This window comes from Drosophila albomicans, chromosome 3 (genome assembly GCF_009650485.2).
Source record: "Drosophila albomicans strain 15112-1751.03 chromosome 3, ASM965048v2, whole genome shotgun sequence".
In the NCBI taxonomy this organism is placed as follows: domain Eukaryota; kingdom Metazoa; phylum Arthropoda; class Insecta; order Diptera; family Drosophilidae; genus Drosophila; species Drosophila albomicans.
This window is the reverse complement of record NC_047629.2, coordinates 14,091,345-14,110,898: the sequence shown is the minus strand read 5'-3', so window position 1 is coordinate 14,110,898 and position 19,554 is coordinate 14,091,345. Positions and strand designations below refer to the sequence as shown.

The 19,554-nt window shown below is 31.8% G+C and overlaps 2 protein-coding genes across 2 annotated transcripts in view; both read right to left on the bottom strand.

The window, feature by feature from the left end:
- LOC117567102 (ficolin-1-like) overlaps positions 1 to 19,554 on the bottom strand; it is a 66,626-nt gene that overhangs the window by 5,829 nt on the left and 41,243 nt on the right. The gene's annotated exons all lie outside the window — the stretch shown is intronic.
- LOC117566686 (fibrinogen-like protein 1) lies at positions 295 to 2,072 on the bottom strand. The gene is made up of 3 exons (XM_052004853.1): positions 1,830 to 2,072; positions 570 to 1,756; positions 295 to 501 (listed from the first exon to the last, which is right to left on the bottom strand). Exons 1-3 carry the CDS (start codon positions 1,908 to 1,910, stop codon positions 384 to 386), a joined length of 1,386 nt encoding a protein of 461 aa, XP_051860813.1. The 5' UTR covers positions 1,911 to 2,072; the 3' UTR covers positions 295 to 383.

Genomic DNA, 19,554 nt, shown 5'->3' with positions numbered 1-19,554 from the left:
CTGTTGCATTACAATCCATTCAGGTCTAGCTAACTGACTATCGCATAAAACATCAAAGAAATCTATGCCAGAAACTCTTATTTCATGAACACCAAGATAATCTCCAAAAGGAGAGCAACTTAATGCGATAAGAGTATTGACTAAAGTCTTCTTAAATGTATCAACTTTAGCTTGACATAACATAGATGATTGTTTTTATGTTTCTTTATTAACATATTTTATTAACTAATTCCAGCTCTATTGAAATTATCTAGAGAACATCTATTTCAACTTTAAAAATAAATCGCTGCTTAAATAAACGACCGTTTTTTTATTCAGATCGCAATTTCTTAATGCACCAATTATATATAAGTGATTACATAATTGAGTCAAATAATGGAATTTCAGCTCACTTCTTTATCGCTTCTTTTGGGGCGAATTAGCATCTTAGCTTCTTTAGGATATACGATATTATTTTCGACCCAACAATATAGATCAACTCCATATGGCCCATTTAAATTACTGCATAAGAAAAACAAAAATCAATAGTTAAGTGTATTCCATCGAAAAGAACAATTTGGAATATTTACCAATTAGCGCAATCGTCGTACCACCAGCCACTTTTATACCAGAATGCGCAATTACCATCATCAGATTTGTCGTTGTCGCGATCGAATGTTGTGAATTTCATGTTTTCGCTGACTCTCATCTCATCGTCATTAATAGTTCCATTGAATTTACCCAAACTCAGTTTATATCCACTGTCTTCATCAGATATTTTGAAGTCATCATAGCGAGCGTTGTAGATAATTCCATTCAGAGCAACCAAATGTATGTAAAGTTCGTGACGCTGCAAGCTCGTGATACGATGTATTTTCTCTAGTCCGAGGAAGAAGTCGTTCCTATAAGAACCGAAACCTTTGCGATACGTTGCCCAATCCCTATTGAAACTCTCATTTCCTCCAACTCGTTGTTGTATTACAATCCATCCAGGTCCAGCTAACTGACTATCGCATAAAACATCAAAGAAACCTATCCCAGAAACATTGAGTTGATGAACTCCTGAATAATCTCTAAAAGGGATGCAAGAAGTGGGACTTAACTTATCAACTTCAGATTGACATAACTGATTTTCTTTCACTTTATCTATAAGCTTAGCTTGACTATCTTTGAATTGCAATTCAATTTTTTTCTGTTGTTCTCTGATATTTTCTGATGTCCTGTTCAATGCATCAATTTCAGATTGGCATAACTGAATATCTTTATCTTGATGTATTAATTTAGTTTTACAGTTTTCTAATTTCAAGTCAATTGTTTTCTGATGCTTTGTCATATTTTGAATATCCCCACTAAATCTTTTTATTTTCTCAGCTTCTTCAATGAAGCCAGAATTAAGTTTTTTGAATCGAAGTTCTAAGTTGGTGGATTTATTAGCTAATTCTCCCTTTAATTTCACAATAATATTTTGTATTGAATTAATTTCAGATTCGAATTTATGAACTTTATTTTGACACGATTGCAAATCGTTTTCTCCTTTAAGTACTTTTTTTTTATATTCATCTAATAGAGCTGCCTCCTTCATAAATTTTTCATGAATTCTCCCAATTTCATGATACTTTTCCATAAGATCAGAATTCAATTCATTTAACTTATTTTCCTTAATTTCTTTGTCTTCTAACTCATTTCTAACCTGTCTAAAATAATCGAGCAACGGTTTCACGGTTTTATAATTATGAATCCGGCACTTTTTTTCCATTTCTCGTTCGGATTCACATGTCTGATAGGAAGAAAATGTAAACATTCTTAGCACTCAGTGTATCACACTGCTTTATGTATGTAAATGTTCTCACCTCTTCGAAGGCAGATGTGGCCACCAAAAACATTTTAAGAACTATGAATAAAACAGCTGCGTTGATTTTTATTTTGCACATTTTGAATATTTCGACTGCATGCAAACAAGATGAATTTGAAACTAAAAGTTTAATTTAAATCGAAGAATTCAGCTCCGAGTTGCTGTTTTGTTTTTGAGCTAACACGTGATCAACGGATGTGGGTTCAGCTCAAAAGTTCTAAGTGGGAGAGATAGTACATGGTGAAACTAAGAAGAGTCTCGATCCATGACGAGAGAAAAGACAATGTCGATTTTCGTTCGCCTGTCTGAGAGAGGATTCTAGATGATGGAATTAGAAATGGTTCAGTTGTTCGAGCTCTGATTATTATTTCACACTACAGAGAAAATTTACTTTATTATTCGAGAGGAGAACTAAAATGAATTAACATCAGATGGACATTACATCGAAGGCAGCATAAATAGACCAAGATATTTAATGATGTAACATGAACTTACCATACACCCTTACTACTCTTTCTCTCTCTCTCTCTCTCTCTCTCTCTCTCTCTGTTTCTGTCTCTCTCTCTATCTCTTCTTTGCCCGTGAGAGCGATTCTTTTGCTTATCGTCGCAATGATGACGCAAATGTTGGATGCTAAATAAAGTAAATTTAAAAATTGAAAATTACCCTATAAATGTATTTGAAATTTACTTTATTTATTTTTATGTTAATTCTTAATATTTTTACCGACCGTTTTGCCTTTAGAAGAGAAGAAAGGTGAAGAATATTGATATTTTTATTTTAGTATGCGTTTCATAAATTGTTGACTCAGCTTCCAAAAAAGTGTTACATTAAAATTTAAGTGAATTTTCACAAAAAAAAAGATAATTCAGCAAACTTTATAATCTTTACCTCTTGGTAGAAGGCTTTCAAATCAACTTCAAAAACCATGAAGTTTTAATGCAAACTCGTAACTATTCTGTTATATATTTGTACATAATCCTTTTCTGTTTAACTTTTATTCGTTTTCAACTATGGCAAAGTCTTCTGCTTTAATACGATGTGACAACTTTTGCTTTGGCAGACCATTTTCATATATTAATTATTATTAATATTTATTGATAATAGAAATTTGATTCTTAGTTTATGCTGAATGTTCCCTCTTTAATAAAGTATCAGAGAATTATATTTTGAATTAGTTACGAGATTGAAATTGTAAGAGTATCGTTCTTAAATTATATAATGTATACCATCCTAGTAGCATTTATACAAATGTTATTCTTCAAAAATATGTAATTAATTTATATATACATATGACTAAAATTTCACACGAATTGACTTCGATTTCTAATAATGTGAAAAACAGTTCTGAATCTAAAAATAGAACCAATTTTTATTTATTTTTTTTTGTATTAATTTTATTAAATTAGATTTTTCTTAATGTAATCAAAGTAAAGTTGGGATTTTCGTTTAATTTGTTGTTAAGAGAAATTTTTCAAACGTGTGCAAATTTGATCGGTATTCGGCATCTTATTTGTCGGGTACCTCGATGATAAGGAAAAGAGCAGCCCAAAGCATATTTTTAGAGAGTAAAGCGAAAGCTCTCTCAATATTTCGTCTCCATTCGTTTGAACTTGTACTTTGAAATTTAAACTTTTCTCTTTTGAGTGATTAATTTCAAAATCTGTTTTATATATATATGTACATATTATACAATGATGGCATTTAAATCAGCACAAGTTTACTTAGTTGACTATGACGCACAAAATCTTTCAATTATCAAGATAGTGTATTGGACTATATATAATATATATATGTATATATATCATCAGCAACATAGCTATATATATATATATGATTTTGTTCGAATTTTTCGAGTTGATAGTAATGCAATAACTCAATTTCGAAATTGCATTTCTTTTTCCTCATAATGACTATAAAATTATAAGAAAATAATTAAACTGCCATCAAAAATCATGAGTCTAATAATGGAGATGGCTTCCAGCAGCAGAAAATAAATGAATAACGAACAATAGCAGAGCAGTCAAATTAAATTGACCAGAAAATAAAAACGAAAACGAAAACAAAAAGGGAAACACAAATACAAAAAAAATCATTAAATGCACGAAATGACAGAGAAATGTGCCATGGCCATTAAGAATACGAGAACTGAGTGGAGATCAACAACAACTTGAGAACTCGAAAGAGTAATTATAATGCGAAGATCACGTATTCGCATTTTGCAAATGTGCATGCCATAATAGAAGGACGATTTATGCCCAGATACGAACACCGCAGAGCCTAAATCAAATTTAAAGAGCCAACGAATGTTTGTGTGGCTGCTAAAAGCATAAATAAATGGGAATCCTTAAGGGTTACCCTGTACGAATTCTTGTTTACTATGGTCTATTTAACTTTCGTAGAGAGCAACATTTAATATTCTATGTAAATCAAATTGAGTACTTAAATGTAGAAGCATTTTTTATTAATCAATTAACTAAGCATCTCAATTCATAATTTAGTAATAAAAACTTAATTGTAATATTATAATAAACAGTTTTTTTAAGTAGACAATTTTTGCAAGTGTTGATTTAATTAAAAATATTACTTTTTAACTAAAATAACTGTTTTGAGTGTATAGAGGTATAATTGATTTATTATTGATAATTAATTTGTTTTCTCTTAATTATTATATATTATAAAACTTGAGTTAAAATCGATATTTGTTGACTTTGACTTAAGATGAGTGAGTGACAATCAAAATAGTAATACGAAAGCTTAGATATGGTAATGGGATTTTATGATATTAGGTAAAAAGGTTATTAGTAAAAAGTTCTAGTACAATTTCTACAATTCAATTGAAAATGTGATATTTATTGACTTTGAATTAAGTTGTGTGATAATCGCAATAGTAACATGAAAGCTTAAACATTCCCTGTTGGCAGCATTACAACAGTAAAGTATTATGTTTTAGCATTGGAAGAATTATATCAATAATTTTGTATATTTTATTAAAGTGTAGTGAAAAGCGATATTTGTTGACTTTGACTTAGACTTAGCTTAGATATGATGATTTGATTTGATTAAAAAGTTCTAGCACAATTTCTACATTTCATTAGAGACAATTGACTTTGGATTAAGTTGTGTGAGCATTTCATTCTAAAGTATTATGTTTTAGCATATGGAAGAATTATTGCAACAATTTTGTACATTTTTTTTAACATAAAAGCTTAGATACTCGCTGCTGGTGGCATCTCATTCCAGGGTATTGGGCTGAAAGTTGCAGCGCCTTTTGGAAATGCTAAACAGTTTGGCAAATGACAAGCAGCTCCAAGCCCGGCTTCAGTAATTGGCTCAAATTACAGAAATTTCGCTGCAGCGAACCACAGCATCAGAGGAGCCACAACCACAACCACAGCGACAGCGATAGCCGCAATCGCAGTTGGTGTTGCAGTCGAAGTTGAAGTCACAACCGCGTCTCAGAGTCTAACCATGTCCGTACTCCAGTTCCCGTATCCCCCACCCCCCTTAACCCGGACACGTTGCCGGCCCGATGGCTGTTATTGTCGTGGCACAATATTGTTTCCAAAAATGAAACGAAACAAAACAAATACGTGACCAGAAATTAAAGAAAAAACAACACACACAAACAAAAAGAAAAGAAATGAAAATAAAAAAAAAAACAAACAAAACAAAAGCAGCGCTGCAAACTGTGCAAAATAAAATAAGGAAACAAACAAAAATCGCGTTGATTTGAATTTTAAAATGTTTTGCATGGCATTTGTATTTGTGTGTCTCTCATTTTGTTGTTGCTTTTTTTTGGTTTTTGGTTTTGTGACTGTCGCACAGTGGGACCAATTGAATTGAATCGGCAGCTGCGTTAATGAACTGTTACTTAAGTAATTACACAATTAAAACGAAAAGTCGATTAAAAACTGATTAAGCGTCGTATACGCAACATTTATAAATAGCTTACATTACGCATACGCCCAGTGCAACGTGTGTTTGCACTTCGGAAAGTGTAAGGGCACAATATCAAGCGCACTTTTGCCCCACTGTGCGAGCACAATTCCACTTGGCTGCTATCTGCCATTTGGTGTCATTGTCGCCGCTATTTTCGGTTACATTTCCAGCTCCCAAAACTCTCCGCTACGCTTGCCACAGTCACTAACAACAAAGTTGCAGCGGCAACAACTGACGTTGCCTTATGTAAATTGTGAAAACAACAAAAACGGGAGAGAAAAAACCAAGTCTACATTTATGTGTGTATTTATTATACACGCTACTCATAGGCTAGAAGGGTGTTATACTTTTGTGCCTGAAGAAAATGCATGTAACAGGGAGAAGGAGACATTTGTGACCCTTTAAAGTATATATATATATTCTTGATCAGCAACAACAGACGAAATAATACGTCTGTCTGTCTGTCTGTCCGTCTGTATGAACAACTAAATTTCAGAGACTATAAGAGATGGAGCTAGAATTTTTGGTTGTCATGTTTGCATGCAAATCAAAGTTGTTTCAAATTTTTGCCACGCCCATTTTCATCCCCTCAAATCGATGAAAATCGAATAGTAATCGTAATTTTAAAGCTGAAGTCCTGAATTTTGGTACAGGAAATAATAACTATATAATTCATGATTTCTAAAAACTTCCTTGCGATCAGATAGAAATTGTATAAGTTATTTAAGACATATTTTTGTATGGGAAAAAATGTCTACATACTACAATTCTTAGGTGCTTTGGCTGACATTCTGCCATATTTTGTGTAATTTTTGAAATGTAGTACCATATCAATATACCAAATATAGCTTTTGGTATATTTTAGCATATTTAGTGGTACTTGGTATATTTCTAAAATGGATAACGGGTGTGTCACAGTCGAGCACACTCGCCTTCTTACTTATTTTTCGGTTTTCTTGACTTACTTTTTCTTTTTTTGATAATGAAACTTTTCAAAGCAATAAATAATATGTTGGCTGGGTAAGGGATAGCGCGGGGTGGGGTGAGGCGCTGTGTTTAACAGTTGAAGTAAACGCCATGTCAAATATTGATTTCACATTGAATTTTTGATTATTTCTATAAATAAAATGCCAAGCAACGCAACGAGCTTGGCCTAGGTGCGCATAAGTCAGTCGTCAGTCGCATAAGGGTGCGCCCAGCCCAGTCTACTCGACTCCTCACTCCCCACTCGACTCTCCTCGCTCCCTCAGACATTATCTGTCGCGTTTTCACACCCCAGCAGCACGCGTGCAAAGCTGATAATGCTGCCCCATTGTCGTCTAGGTCAAGTTTGGCATATTTGTTGTACGAGTATTGCTGTGAATAGTTCAGCTTAAAGCATCTGTAGTTTGTGCTATTGATCATACTATAAGTAAATATTAATATTTGAATAAGTTTTATTTTTATTAAATGATTTACGCAAACGCAGCATTATTACTATTACTATATGTATTCAAATAATATGAAAATAGTATTCATTTAAGTCGCATTAAAATGTTGTATATTATAATATATTAGTATATCTTCTAATTGTGGGACCGATTTCATTTTGTTGTTGGATATATATATAAAAAAAAAAGTATGGTATAAATATATTCATTTGTGTTTCGAATATTTGAAATCACCATAAAATTGCACTGCAATCCATATTTAATGGAAAAAATTGATAACTACACATATTATAAATACATTATTGTATGTTTAACCATATTTACAAAATCAATTTTTTTAATATAACACTAAAAGATGCATTAAAAAACAATTAAATAAAGTAGATATATTAAATGTTCTCACTAACAAAAATTTCAATTAAATTGTTTCATATCAACTGCAATACGTAAATTTTTAGTTTAATTAAATTTGTAATTTCCAGATAATATTTTCTATAAATATTATTTTATTATTATATTTTGTAATTATTAAATTCGTATAGTCGATTAATTTATTTTTTGAAATTTTAAACGCGTTCTCTTAATATAAATATTTAATAGAAATAAAAGAAAACACAATAATTTGACTGACTTTTAAAATACTTTTTACAAACGTAGCTACACCTTATGACTGAACACAGGGTAGCTGCTAGTCTGGCATCGTTTTTACTATTGGCAATGCTCATTCGCTGCTTTTATGATTTTATTTTTTGTTCGCGACGCTCTTGTTTTCGCATATGGGCATAAAACTGAAAAGTAAACAACACATAAAATGAAATACAACCAAAATTGCTATGCAAATATAGAATACAGAATACAGAATTATTACCTGAGCCCCGCTCGCCATCTCGCTTCGACACAAGTAAACACACACACGCACACCTGGAGCAAACAACAATATCGACAACAACAATGACTACAACAACATCAGCAAAATGTCATATAGTTACTTGGATTCAGACGCTTTAAAGGTGTGGCCCAGTGCCTAGAGTCTCGCCAACGCGTAATAAAAAAATGTATATACCTATATATAAAGCCAATAAAAAATTATGAATAAATGCAAAAGTGAGACCCGAAAACTATAAGCAACTAAGAGGCAGACGCCATTTCGATGTTATGCTGATCAATTGTACAGCAGAATAGCAAAAAATAATAATAAAACAAATTAGAGCTATGAAGAACAAGTGAGAAAACTACTGTCGAGTGTGCTCGACTGTGATATACTTGCTATTCGTTCGCAATAAAATATACCGAAAAAATACTGAAATATGCCTATATGGATATTTGGTATATTGATAGAGCTGGCTCGACTTTGATACACTCATTTAAATATAGCAAACTAATATATGAAAAATACTGAAATATACCGAAATGTTTATTTTGTATATTTGTGTGATAAAGCGTGTTCGACTGTAATACACTCGTTATCTGAATTTTCATGAAATATACCAAAATGAATATACCAAAAAAATACTAAAGTATGTCGAAATGCATATTTGGTATATGAATATGGTAGAGCTGGCTCGACTTTGATGCACTCGCTATCTGTTCTCATTAAAATCTCATTTAAATATACCATACTAATATATATAAAAATTCTAAAATATACCAAAAATGTTTATTTGGTATATTAATGCGGTAAAGCGTGATCGACTGCAATACACTCATTTTAAGAATTTTCACGAAATATACCAAAATGAATATACCAAAAAAAAATACTAAAATATGTCGAAATGCATATTTGGTATATCGATACTGTAGAGTGTTTGACCGTCAAAGCAAATCATTTTGGTACTATTATATAAATATACCATTATTATAGTATGTATTATACCGAAAAAATATTGAAATATGCAGAAATGAGTATTTATATATAACAAGAGCTGTCAAAAAAAATTATAGCTCTAATATAATTATTATTGCCCTATTGATAGCGGGTAATAATAATTATATATAATATAATATATATGGTAAATGTATTTATACCCATAAAATAACCAAAAGGTTAGGTTAGGTGGAACCGGCTGCCCCTGTACGGGGCAAAGCATAGACCAGTGGAGGTCCGTAGCTGTACCGGTAGCGTATCTTCGTCTCAGAAGTCGCACAGTATGGATGCGTTTTTGGCAAAAGCCAACAGCATCCTAGGAGGTAGCAGTGAAACGTCCCGAAGATCGTTGTGGCACGGCGAATTAAGGTATTTCAGCCGGAGTCGGGATAACGCTGGGCATCTACAGAGAAGATGCTCAAGTATTTCCTTAACCCCGGGTTCGTTGCATTTCCTGCACTGATCACTGTTCGTGATGCCCAGCTTTACAGCATGGACAGCTGACAGATAGTGACCAGTTAAAATGCCTAGCATTAGCCTGCGGTCTTTCAAGGAAAAATAACCAAAAACAATATACTGAAATTCAATACTTGTAATAAATTCTAGTAGTACATATAAAATTATATAAATTATGTAAAATTTGTATTCAAAAATAAATTGTTAAAGTATTTTGAAATGTAATAAAATTAAAATATACAATAAAGTAACAAACTAACAAATAATATTATGAAAATAAATACGGTTATTGTAATGTAATGTCTAAAAAGTATAATTTAAAACAGTATTCCAAACTCTATAAGAAACAATGTTATTATTGTATAAGCAATAAAATCTTAAGTAACGCTTGGATCACGTTTTACTGAATGATAAATGAGCACAAGTATTTATAGTGATAAACGTTTATCAGACGGCATTGTAATATCGCCAGCCAATTAGTGCCTATACAACAGGGCGTATGAGTAATAAGCAAAACGAATTTTATTTACAAGCACTTAACATTCGCTGCGTTAAGAGGATGTTAAGTGTAATTAAAAAAGTTGTAAGAAAAAGCTTAAAGGAATTGAAAGGAGTCGAATGCTAAGAATCTGTTAAAATAGTAGCAAGAAAATAAAGGAATTGAAAGGATGGAATAATCATATTTGTGGCAATTGTGTTATTATATATTGTCTATCAGTTAATTAAAACGCTGTTGCATGATATGCATTTTTTTCGCCTTGACGAGCTTGTGCCTCAATACCAAATACAATGATACTGCACATGTTAAATTTTAGCATAATAATTCAATGACTTGACGAAATGATTACGAATCAAAATCACAATTAACTAAATGGGGGCACTGCGATAAGGAAATTTCTCAATTTCTCTCGAACAAAATGAAATGTCTAGCCAATAACTCTCACCCTCTCTCTCTCCCTGTCTGTTTCTCTAGATAGGGTATCATTGAGGTAATTGCACATTTTTTAGTTTCTTCAATTATAATTTTGCCATCTGAAATAGTCGTAACATTGAAACAACTCGCACGACAACTCATAAATATTCAAATTGTGTTGTGTCCATTGGTTTTGATTTTGCATATAGTACAATGCAAGTGTAAGTGCTGACAATGTCATCGTGTTTGTAACGCATGTCGTATACGTGATTTGCCAGAGTGTTGTGAAATCGGTGCGGTTTTCAGATGAGAGCTTCATTGTTTTTCTATTTGCATTCCAATATTGATTACGTTGGTAAACAAATAGTAAAATCGTGTTCTCAGATGGCAAGTGTTTACTCGATTTTTCAGCACATGGACAATGCGGCTTACGAGTGCCCAGACACCCATTAAATAACACAGCGATAAAGATTGAGAGAGTGAGAGAGAGAGCGAATCCCGTCAGACATGTGCTAGTTTCAAATAGAACTAAAAATATACTACGACGCTTTGAGCTGTGGTTCTCTGCGTAATTCGCTTCCTCGTCTTATCGCCTCAAGTGGCGAGCGAAATGATTTTTGAAATACGCGCACACGTTTCGTCACGTCTTGTCTGGCGCAGACTTGTTGTGACTTACTAACACTACTCTAGCACAACATACAATATAGTGTACGCTGCATTCGAATATTGTTTCATTAAATGTCTAGCCGTCTCGATCGTTAACAGATCGCTGCATTCAGTTGTTCCGGTTTTTCATCACATATTGCCATTGCCAATTGATTTCGTCTAGGCATTGCAGTGATTTGAGATTTGTTTGGAAATTTGATTAGGCACAGCATTTGAGAAAAATGTTAATGCTTTCAGAATAAAAGTTTCCCATATTTAAAATTTATAGATTCATATGTTTCATACAAAGATTTTATTTACTTTCTAAATTTCTAAATTAGTTTTCAATATTTGTTTTTATCATCAGTTGCTTTACTCATCACTTGTTATTTTTAAAAATGTGGCAATTATCTTCTATTTGGAATTCAAATAAAAAGACTTTTGCATTTATTTTTATTTTATACAAACAATTTCAAATTACAGAGCCGTAAATGGTGCAACTTATCATTGAATTGTATTGTTCTGCATTTAACTGAAAATTATCATAATAAAACAAAGGCGATCCTATATTATTTTAGTTGAAGCAATAAGCAGCGCCACTTATAATAAAAAAGTCTACAAAACTATGCCCTAACCTCAAATGTGCACATATGCGCAATGCATTAAAGTTAAATTAGTTAAAAAGATCATATTTAATTTATAAAACAATCAGTTAAATGCAATCAAACATTTAGTGTGAATAAACTTTTATTAAATTTGATGCTTAATTTTTTATTTTATACAAACAATTTCAAGCTACAGAGCCGTAAATGTTGGAACTTATCATTGAATTGTATTGTTCTGCATTTAACTGAAAATTTTCATAATAAAACAAATGCGATTCTATAATATTTTTGTTGAACCAACAAGCAGCGCTGCTTATAATAAAAAAAGTCTACAAAACTATGCCATAATCTCAAATGTGCACTTAAGTGCAATGCATTTAAACTAAATTAGTTGAAAAACTCATTTTTAATTTATACAACAATCTCAAATTTGCAGTTAAATGCAATCAAATAGTTAGTGTGAATAAACTTTTATTAAATTTGATGTTTAATTGTTGAATTACGCAATATTTCAAAGTGTGCACTTAAATGCAATGCACTTATGTAAAAAATGTGGAGCACATAAACTGCGATTTTTCGCACTTACTTCAGATGTTCAATTAAATGTATATAAGTGTCATTATCAGCAGTACACTGTTTACGCATTTCATTTAGATGATTTTGAATATTAATTTTAAGTTAACAGCACAGTGTTAACTTTACGTTTTTAACTTTCATCTATTTCCTCTTTGCCGTGTTGTCACTGCAGTTTGCTTTCGCTATTAACCCTTTGACATGCCGCTCTTAACAAGGCTAAGATAAAGACGACATGTAACCAAGCGCACAGTCTAGCTGATAAGTCTGTGCACACTATACGTATACGTATTATTATTATTATTATGTAAATAGGTTTGTCTGGAGCGACACACACACACACACAGAGACATTTTACTGCGCACCGGCTGCACGTATCAATCGCAACAACAACTACAACGACTTTTGTAGGTAAATACTGCACTTCTCTCCTCCTCCTCCCCCCCTTGCACACTCTTGCTACCCACACAATCAAGTGCAGTTCGCATGTAATTCAATTTGCATTCGTGTATTTGTATTTATTTTGTTTGACTGATGACGGCGTCATTTCAAAATTTAAATATTTAATTCATCAAGTTTTTCAATTCAATTATCAATGCAAATTGCACAAGCAATGGTGAGGTTGATTTTTCATAAATTCAATAAATGTATTCAGTATTTCTGCGGTTGCTGTAGGGTATGTGTTAGTCGAGCATTTGTTGAAACTGCGCAGGCAACGCACATTCAATTTATTTGTAGGTCATTTTCATGTAATGCAAAACTACTGCAAACAAAATAGCGAAAATAAAAATAAAGCTTTAACAAGCTTCAACGTCAACGTCAGCAGCGGCAGCGTCGCCGGCAGCGACGCCGACAGTGGCTGTGTGTGTAATCGCTGATTCGCAGCACTCATAAAAATCAACAAGACTAGCAGCGACGTCAACGTCGACTGCGACGGCGTCGGCGTTTGTCTATGCAAAACAGTTATATGCGAGATTTATGACAACACACACACACAAGCATACACGCATGCTTGTGTTGGGGTTAAGAAGTTGACATTTTCGTTTTGTCGCTCTCTCTCCGTTTCTTTACTCTATGCGCGTCCTTAGTCTGTCGCTTTTGAGAGTTTTATGTGTTACTCCCACATGCCTTTCCGCTCTCTTTCGCTCCCCACCCCAGCCTTGACCGTGGTCGCACTCTGAACATAAGATTCGCAACAAGTCTCTCAGCTATTTCGAGGTTATGCATAATGCAGTTTAATATTGAGAGTGAACAACGAAACAAGCAGCAACTAAATTCAAATAGAATTTATCTAAGAATACAATATTTTATATTTATTATTTTTATTTTATTTTATTTTTTGTTCTAGTTATTTAGAGTATCAATTATCAATTTTATACGAATATGAATTATACATTTTTTCTCTTATTATTTTCGACTACGAATTCAAATTCAAATATCAAATATGGCAATTAAGAATCGTACTTTTAACTAAATAGTTATGAAAGTGATTTATGTATATTTTAAAGAATACTTTTATAAAGCGTGTTCTAAACAAAGTTTTCTTTTCTATTTTGATCAGTTCAATCATGATTCGCACTCAATCAATCGTATCAGTTGTATGTGAGAATTTTGTTGATAGTTTTGTTTTGTCTTTCATTTCGGCACAAACAACTGAGATAGTGCCATGTTGTGGTGTCAACACAGCTAACCAGATACCCTATAAATTCTGATATGCCAAATTGCAGAAAGTATTATATGTTAAAAAGAAGTAAAAATGATTCCAAGAAACATTTAATATTTCACTGAATAAAACTCATTTTTGATATGCTTTCCTCTATTAAAATTTAAAGGGTATACGATCATTGCGTAATCACACAAAAGTCCAAATGTCTGGTAGATTCGCGACATCGAAGATATGGTGAGACTTCTGTTGAAAAGATCGACAGCTCCAATCGTTTCCTGATACCAAAGTGCTGACCATAAATGTGGAAGTAAACAGAATAACAATAACAATAATAATATTAATATGCGACAGTCCAAATAACAATAACAATTCGATAACGTGAAATATTTTCAATGTTAGTCGCGAGCTTATCAATTCCACCAACTGCCCGACAACAACAGCAACAACAAATATCGTCACACTGTCACATGCGACCTTGAGTTGGCAAAAAAAAAAAATAAAATAAAGTAAACAACATCAGCTGAAATGGGATGGCAAAAAGTTTGACCAAAGTAACGCCATAGACTCGACTCTCTATAGTCTAAAGTTTGGACTGCAGTGCACGCTAAAAATATCCATATTCAGCTCACTGAATCACTGAATACCACGTGGCCACAAACCCCGAGACACCGCAGAGAGTGCACTACTTGTAGTACTAGACCAGACAGTTCTCTGACTGGGCAAATATTTACTCATATAATTCACTCGAGTAGATAATGCACATTTTCTAGTGCATTTCTTCCCAGACATGTGACTTGCGAGTGCCTTGCACTGATCACAGATTTCATTCACTAAACCAACACCGAATTAATTTCGATTAATGAGTTTCTAAGACAAACCAAATTCAAAACCTCTTGGGTTAAACCATTCTGCCTTATCAGTTATATATTATAGTACGTTTACTTATTCAAATATTTGGCTATTGATTTCGATTCCGCATTTAGAGTGGTTGTCATCAATAGTACTTCGAATCCAATGATAATAAGCGCACATTATTCTTAGAATTGAAACGCATTGATAATAAAAAAAAAACAGATAAATGTAAATATAAAATGCAAACGAAGTTTTCGATTCGATTTTTACTTCAACTTCAATATTTATTGAGTTTTATAATAACAAATGTTGAAAAAGAAGTTGAAAAAGTTCCGCTAATTGATTTACAATCGAAATATAGGGTTTCTTTCATGAGTATTCCTGGGAAATTACAATTCAAATGAATGCAATTCACTTCGACGTCAGTTGGCAATCCAAGTGGATTTTATTGATACGTATTACCTGTCTGCTGATTATGTGAATTGCCAAAGTTACAATTGCGATATGATTATCACAAGTAGTTACCAACCATAAAAGTATTTATAAAGTCTAAAAATAACTTTGGAAATACTTCAGAGGGTACTTTAAACCCCTTTGGAGTCTTAACTCGAGACAATATGTCTGAAAAGCTTTAGAATTTGAAGAAAACAAAAGAAAATTAAACCTTTAAAGATATACAATACTCTGGAATTAGTATTTACAAGAAATCCGAATACAGAAAGAAATCTTAAATTATTATTTCGATGTATTATAAATAAGTAAAGCCATTGAAACGAAATAAAAGTATTTATAAAGTCTAAAAAAAGCTTTGCTTTCGGATAGTAATAGTAAAACCCTTTAGAGTCTTAACTGGAGACAATACATCTGAAAAGCTTTAGAATTTTAAGGAAAAAGAAAAAGTAAATCGCTTAAAGATAGTATTTAAAAAAAATGCAAATTCAGAGAGAGATATCTAAAATGATTATTTTGATACATTATAAATAAGTAAAACCATTGAAACGAAAGAAAAGTATTTCTAAAGTCTAGAAATAGCTTTGCGAATACTTTAGATAGTAATAGTAAAACCCTCTAAAAGAAAGAAAGATCTAAAATGAATATTTTGATGCATTATCAATATGTAAAACCATTGAAAGTAATAGTAAAACTCTCTTAAAGAAAGAAAGATCTAAAATGATTATTTTGATGCATTTTAAATATGTAAAGCCATTGAAAGGAAATAAAAGTATTCATAAAGATATTCATAAAGAAAATAAAAGTATTCATTCAGATAGTAATAGCAAAACCCTTTAGAGTCTTTACTCGAGACAATATATCTGAAAAGCTTTGGAATTTTAAGAAAAAAGAAAAAGTCAATCGTTAAATTCAGAAAGAAAGATCTAAAATGATTATTTTGATGTATTATCAATATGTAAAACCATTGAAAGGAAATAAAAGTATTCATTAAGTCAAAAATAGCTTTCCGAATACTTCAGTTAGTAATATTAAAACCCTCTAAAAGAAAGAAAGATCTAAAATGATTATTTTGATGCATTATAAATATGCAAAGCCTTTGAAAGGCGGAAGAAGTCTCAATAACATTTTCGTCGTATGATAAGAGAAACCCAATTAAATATGCAATTAACAAATATAAAAAGTGCTGCTAGAGAAGGTAATATCAGAAAACAACTAAAACTGAAACATTGACTCAGAGCTCAAGACCCAGCCCCCAACCACAACCACAACTTCTGGCTATACAAATGGGCTCTACAAATAGATTCGCTTTTGTTAATGCTATGACTAATGCCGCAACCTGCACAAATGTTTATTTGGCTTGGGTTCAACAACAGAACTCAATTCGAAGCGAAGCCCATTTACATATCGTTCTATGTACATACATATGAATACGTCTTCTACATAAGACGTACAATTCATCAAAAGCATTACTTAATACTAATACCTTTGACTAAGCGCTGTGCACTAAACTGAGCCATCGAAAACAACTTTCGATTACGAAATTTAGCACAAGCTGTGCTGCTTGGGTCGTCAGAGGTAGTTGTAGGGTTAGGCGATGATAGAGAGCAGCTAAACAAAACAAATGCAACAAATAAATAAGCTGACAGTGAGTTGACTTTACTACCAAATACCCTCTATATATTTATTTATCTCTACTATATTTATTTATCTCTGGTTTTGTTCATATTATAACTGAACTAAATCTTCATTAATATATGATGAATGTATTATATTTAAATCACTTTGTTTTCTATTGAAATTTACAGGGTATCTAGATAACAAACTTAATTATATGTTTACCAAATTTCATTAATTTTTATAAACATTTAAAGACTTTAATGCATTAGAGAAATAATACAAAATAATTTGCCAAGTATTGCCAGCTTATCATGCCGCACTTGAGACTTATTCGAGGGTATGCGAAAACAGCAAACTTAATGAGCTTTGCGAAATGTGTTTGCTTGCCCTTTCGATGGCTGTCAAGTACACAATAAACGACAACAGGTTGAAGACTAACAATAAGAACAACAACAACAACAACGATCGCCTCGAACAATAACAATTTTAACACTTAACACAGCTGAAATGAAAATTACACAAAAAAATTAAAAATGCAACCGCAATAAATGCTCATTATGATGTACAAACCGATAATAATCGCCACGATAATCATGACAATGATGAAGATGATTATGACGATGATGATGATGATGACTAATACAATGCGATGGCCAAACAACTCAAATGGAACATCACAAATGAAAACTTGAACAAATTTCACATCGCTGCGGTTTCTCAGTCAACAGTCAACCAACTGACCAAAGTGCTCAGTTCTGTCCGTGAGTGATGGCTGCGTGATGTCTCAGTGATGGTTCAGTGTTTCAATGTTTCAATGTTTCAGTGTTTCAATGTTTCATTGTCTCAGTGGCGCAGCCAAAGATTCGGCATTGGATGGAACAGAGTTGAGCTGAGGCCTTGCGAATTATCACACGACTTATCAAATGTATTACGATTCTGTATTTGCAATAAGCAAAAGGTTCTTTTAAGGGTATTTAAGTTTGTCAGTTTAAAATACCTATGTTTCAAATATATTTATAGGTAAAAAACATTTAATATTCAACAATTGAATGATGTATATGTATGTTCTAAAAGTATATAATTGTATTAGTTTATATCATTGCGGATTCGCCCAATTTTTTTTTAACAAGTTATCTGATGCTATGTTAATAAAAGTGCATTCCAATTTTTATTTTAAAGTTGTTTTTAATATTAAAAAAAATGTTGTTTTTGGTTTCACCCTAGTTTTAACGACTTTTCACTATTATGGCAAACTTAAGGAAAAAAATCATAAAAATTATAATAATAAAAAATTCAACAAAAACTATTTTTTTCCAATTGAACACCTTACTAACTATAACAAAAATATTAAATCTAGGAAACTTAACGATAGACATATTTTTTTAATTTAGCTTAATACTTAGAAGTGCCGCCTTTGGCCTCAATTACAGATTTTACCCTATTGGGCATAGTATAGTAAATGGAACACAAATATTTCTTTGTTATATCATGTATGAATACTTTTTCTATAATATGTTTTAGCTCCTCCATAGTTTTGGGCTTTCTCTTTCTTATTTTGGCACCCATATAGGCCCCAACATTCTCTATTGTATTAAGGTCTGGGCTGTTTCCTGGCCAATCTAAGGACCTAATGCCCAATTCTTCCTTTAGTATTAAGTTAAATAAGTATTGCCCTATTCAATTACAGGAAAAAAAGTGTGCCCTCTTCTAGAGTAAATAAGTTATTTTTTGATTATAAATGCATTCAGACAAAAGTTATAAAGGTAATACAAATAATATTTGAAAAAAATAAACAATGTTTTCAAATGTAGTATTTAAGGTACAAATAAAAACGTTTTATAAAGTAAAAATTCAATTTAAATGTAATTGATAAAAATAATGTTTTCAAAATTAAAAATTCAGATTTAAAAACTAAATTGAGCATTTTGTTTTGGTGAGTAAAAATAATAATGTTTCAAAATTTGATTTTAAGTATGTGAAGTAAATGAAGTATAAAAGTTGTGTGTTTAGAATTCAACAAATTTAATGTAATATAAAATGTAGTACGTAAAAAGAAGGTTTACAAATTTAAAAACTATATATTTTTAAGGCGAGTAGACGTGAAAACAGCTAAATCAATATTACATTTATATTCACATTTGATTTACAAGCTTTCTTATTGATAATGAGTAAATTTTTAAAGAAAATATTTATAAGGGAATGGTTTATATGGTTAGTAATATCATATATAATATAAAATTAATATAATTTGTAATTTGTGTGGAACCTTGACCTTTTGGGAAGATTAAAAGAAACTGTGAAGAGAGAAAACAAATGAAATACATATCTGTTTTCCCAAGTGAGTTTTCAAAAATTAAACCGCAGTAGTAATCGAGTACAATCGTTGTATGCTCCACTATATTATACTATACAAGTAGTATGTATGTAAATGATTATCGCTGCCATTTCCCTGGGGGCAAGCATTTCTTGCTGGTCGCTATACATTTGACACTCAATTATGATTGCGAACATTTAATTACTCCGTAAGCTCAATTGATTAATCGCTCCCATGACGGTTGATAACATTTGTTTTTATTTTGCACTTTTTGTTTACGAACGTGTAAACAAATGCGAAAAACAATAACAATAATAAATACAAATAGGCGTAAAGAATGGAGTTTACTGTAAATAATGTGCATTCTGAACGCTTAAAAAACAAATTCAACAC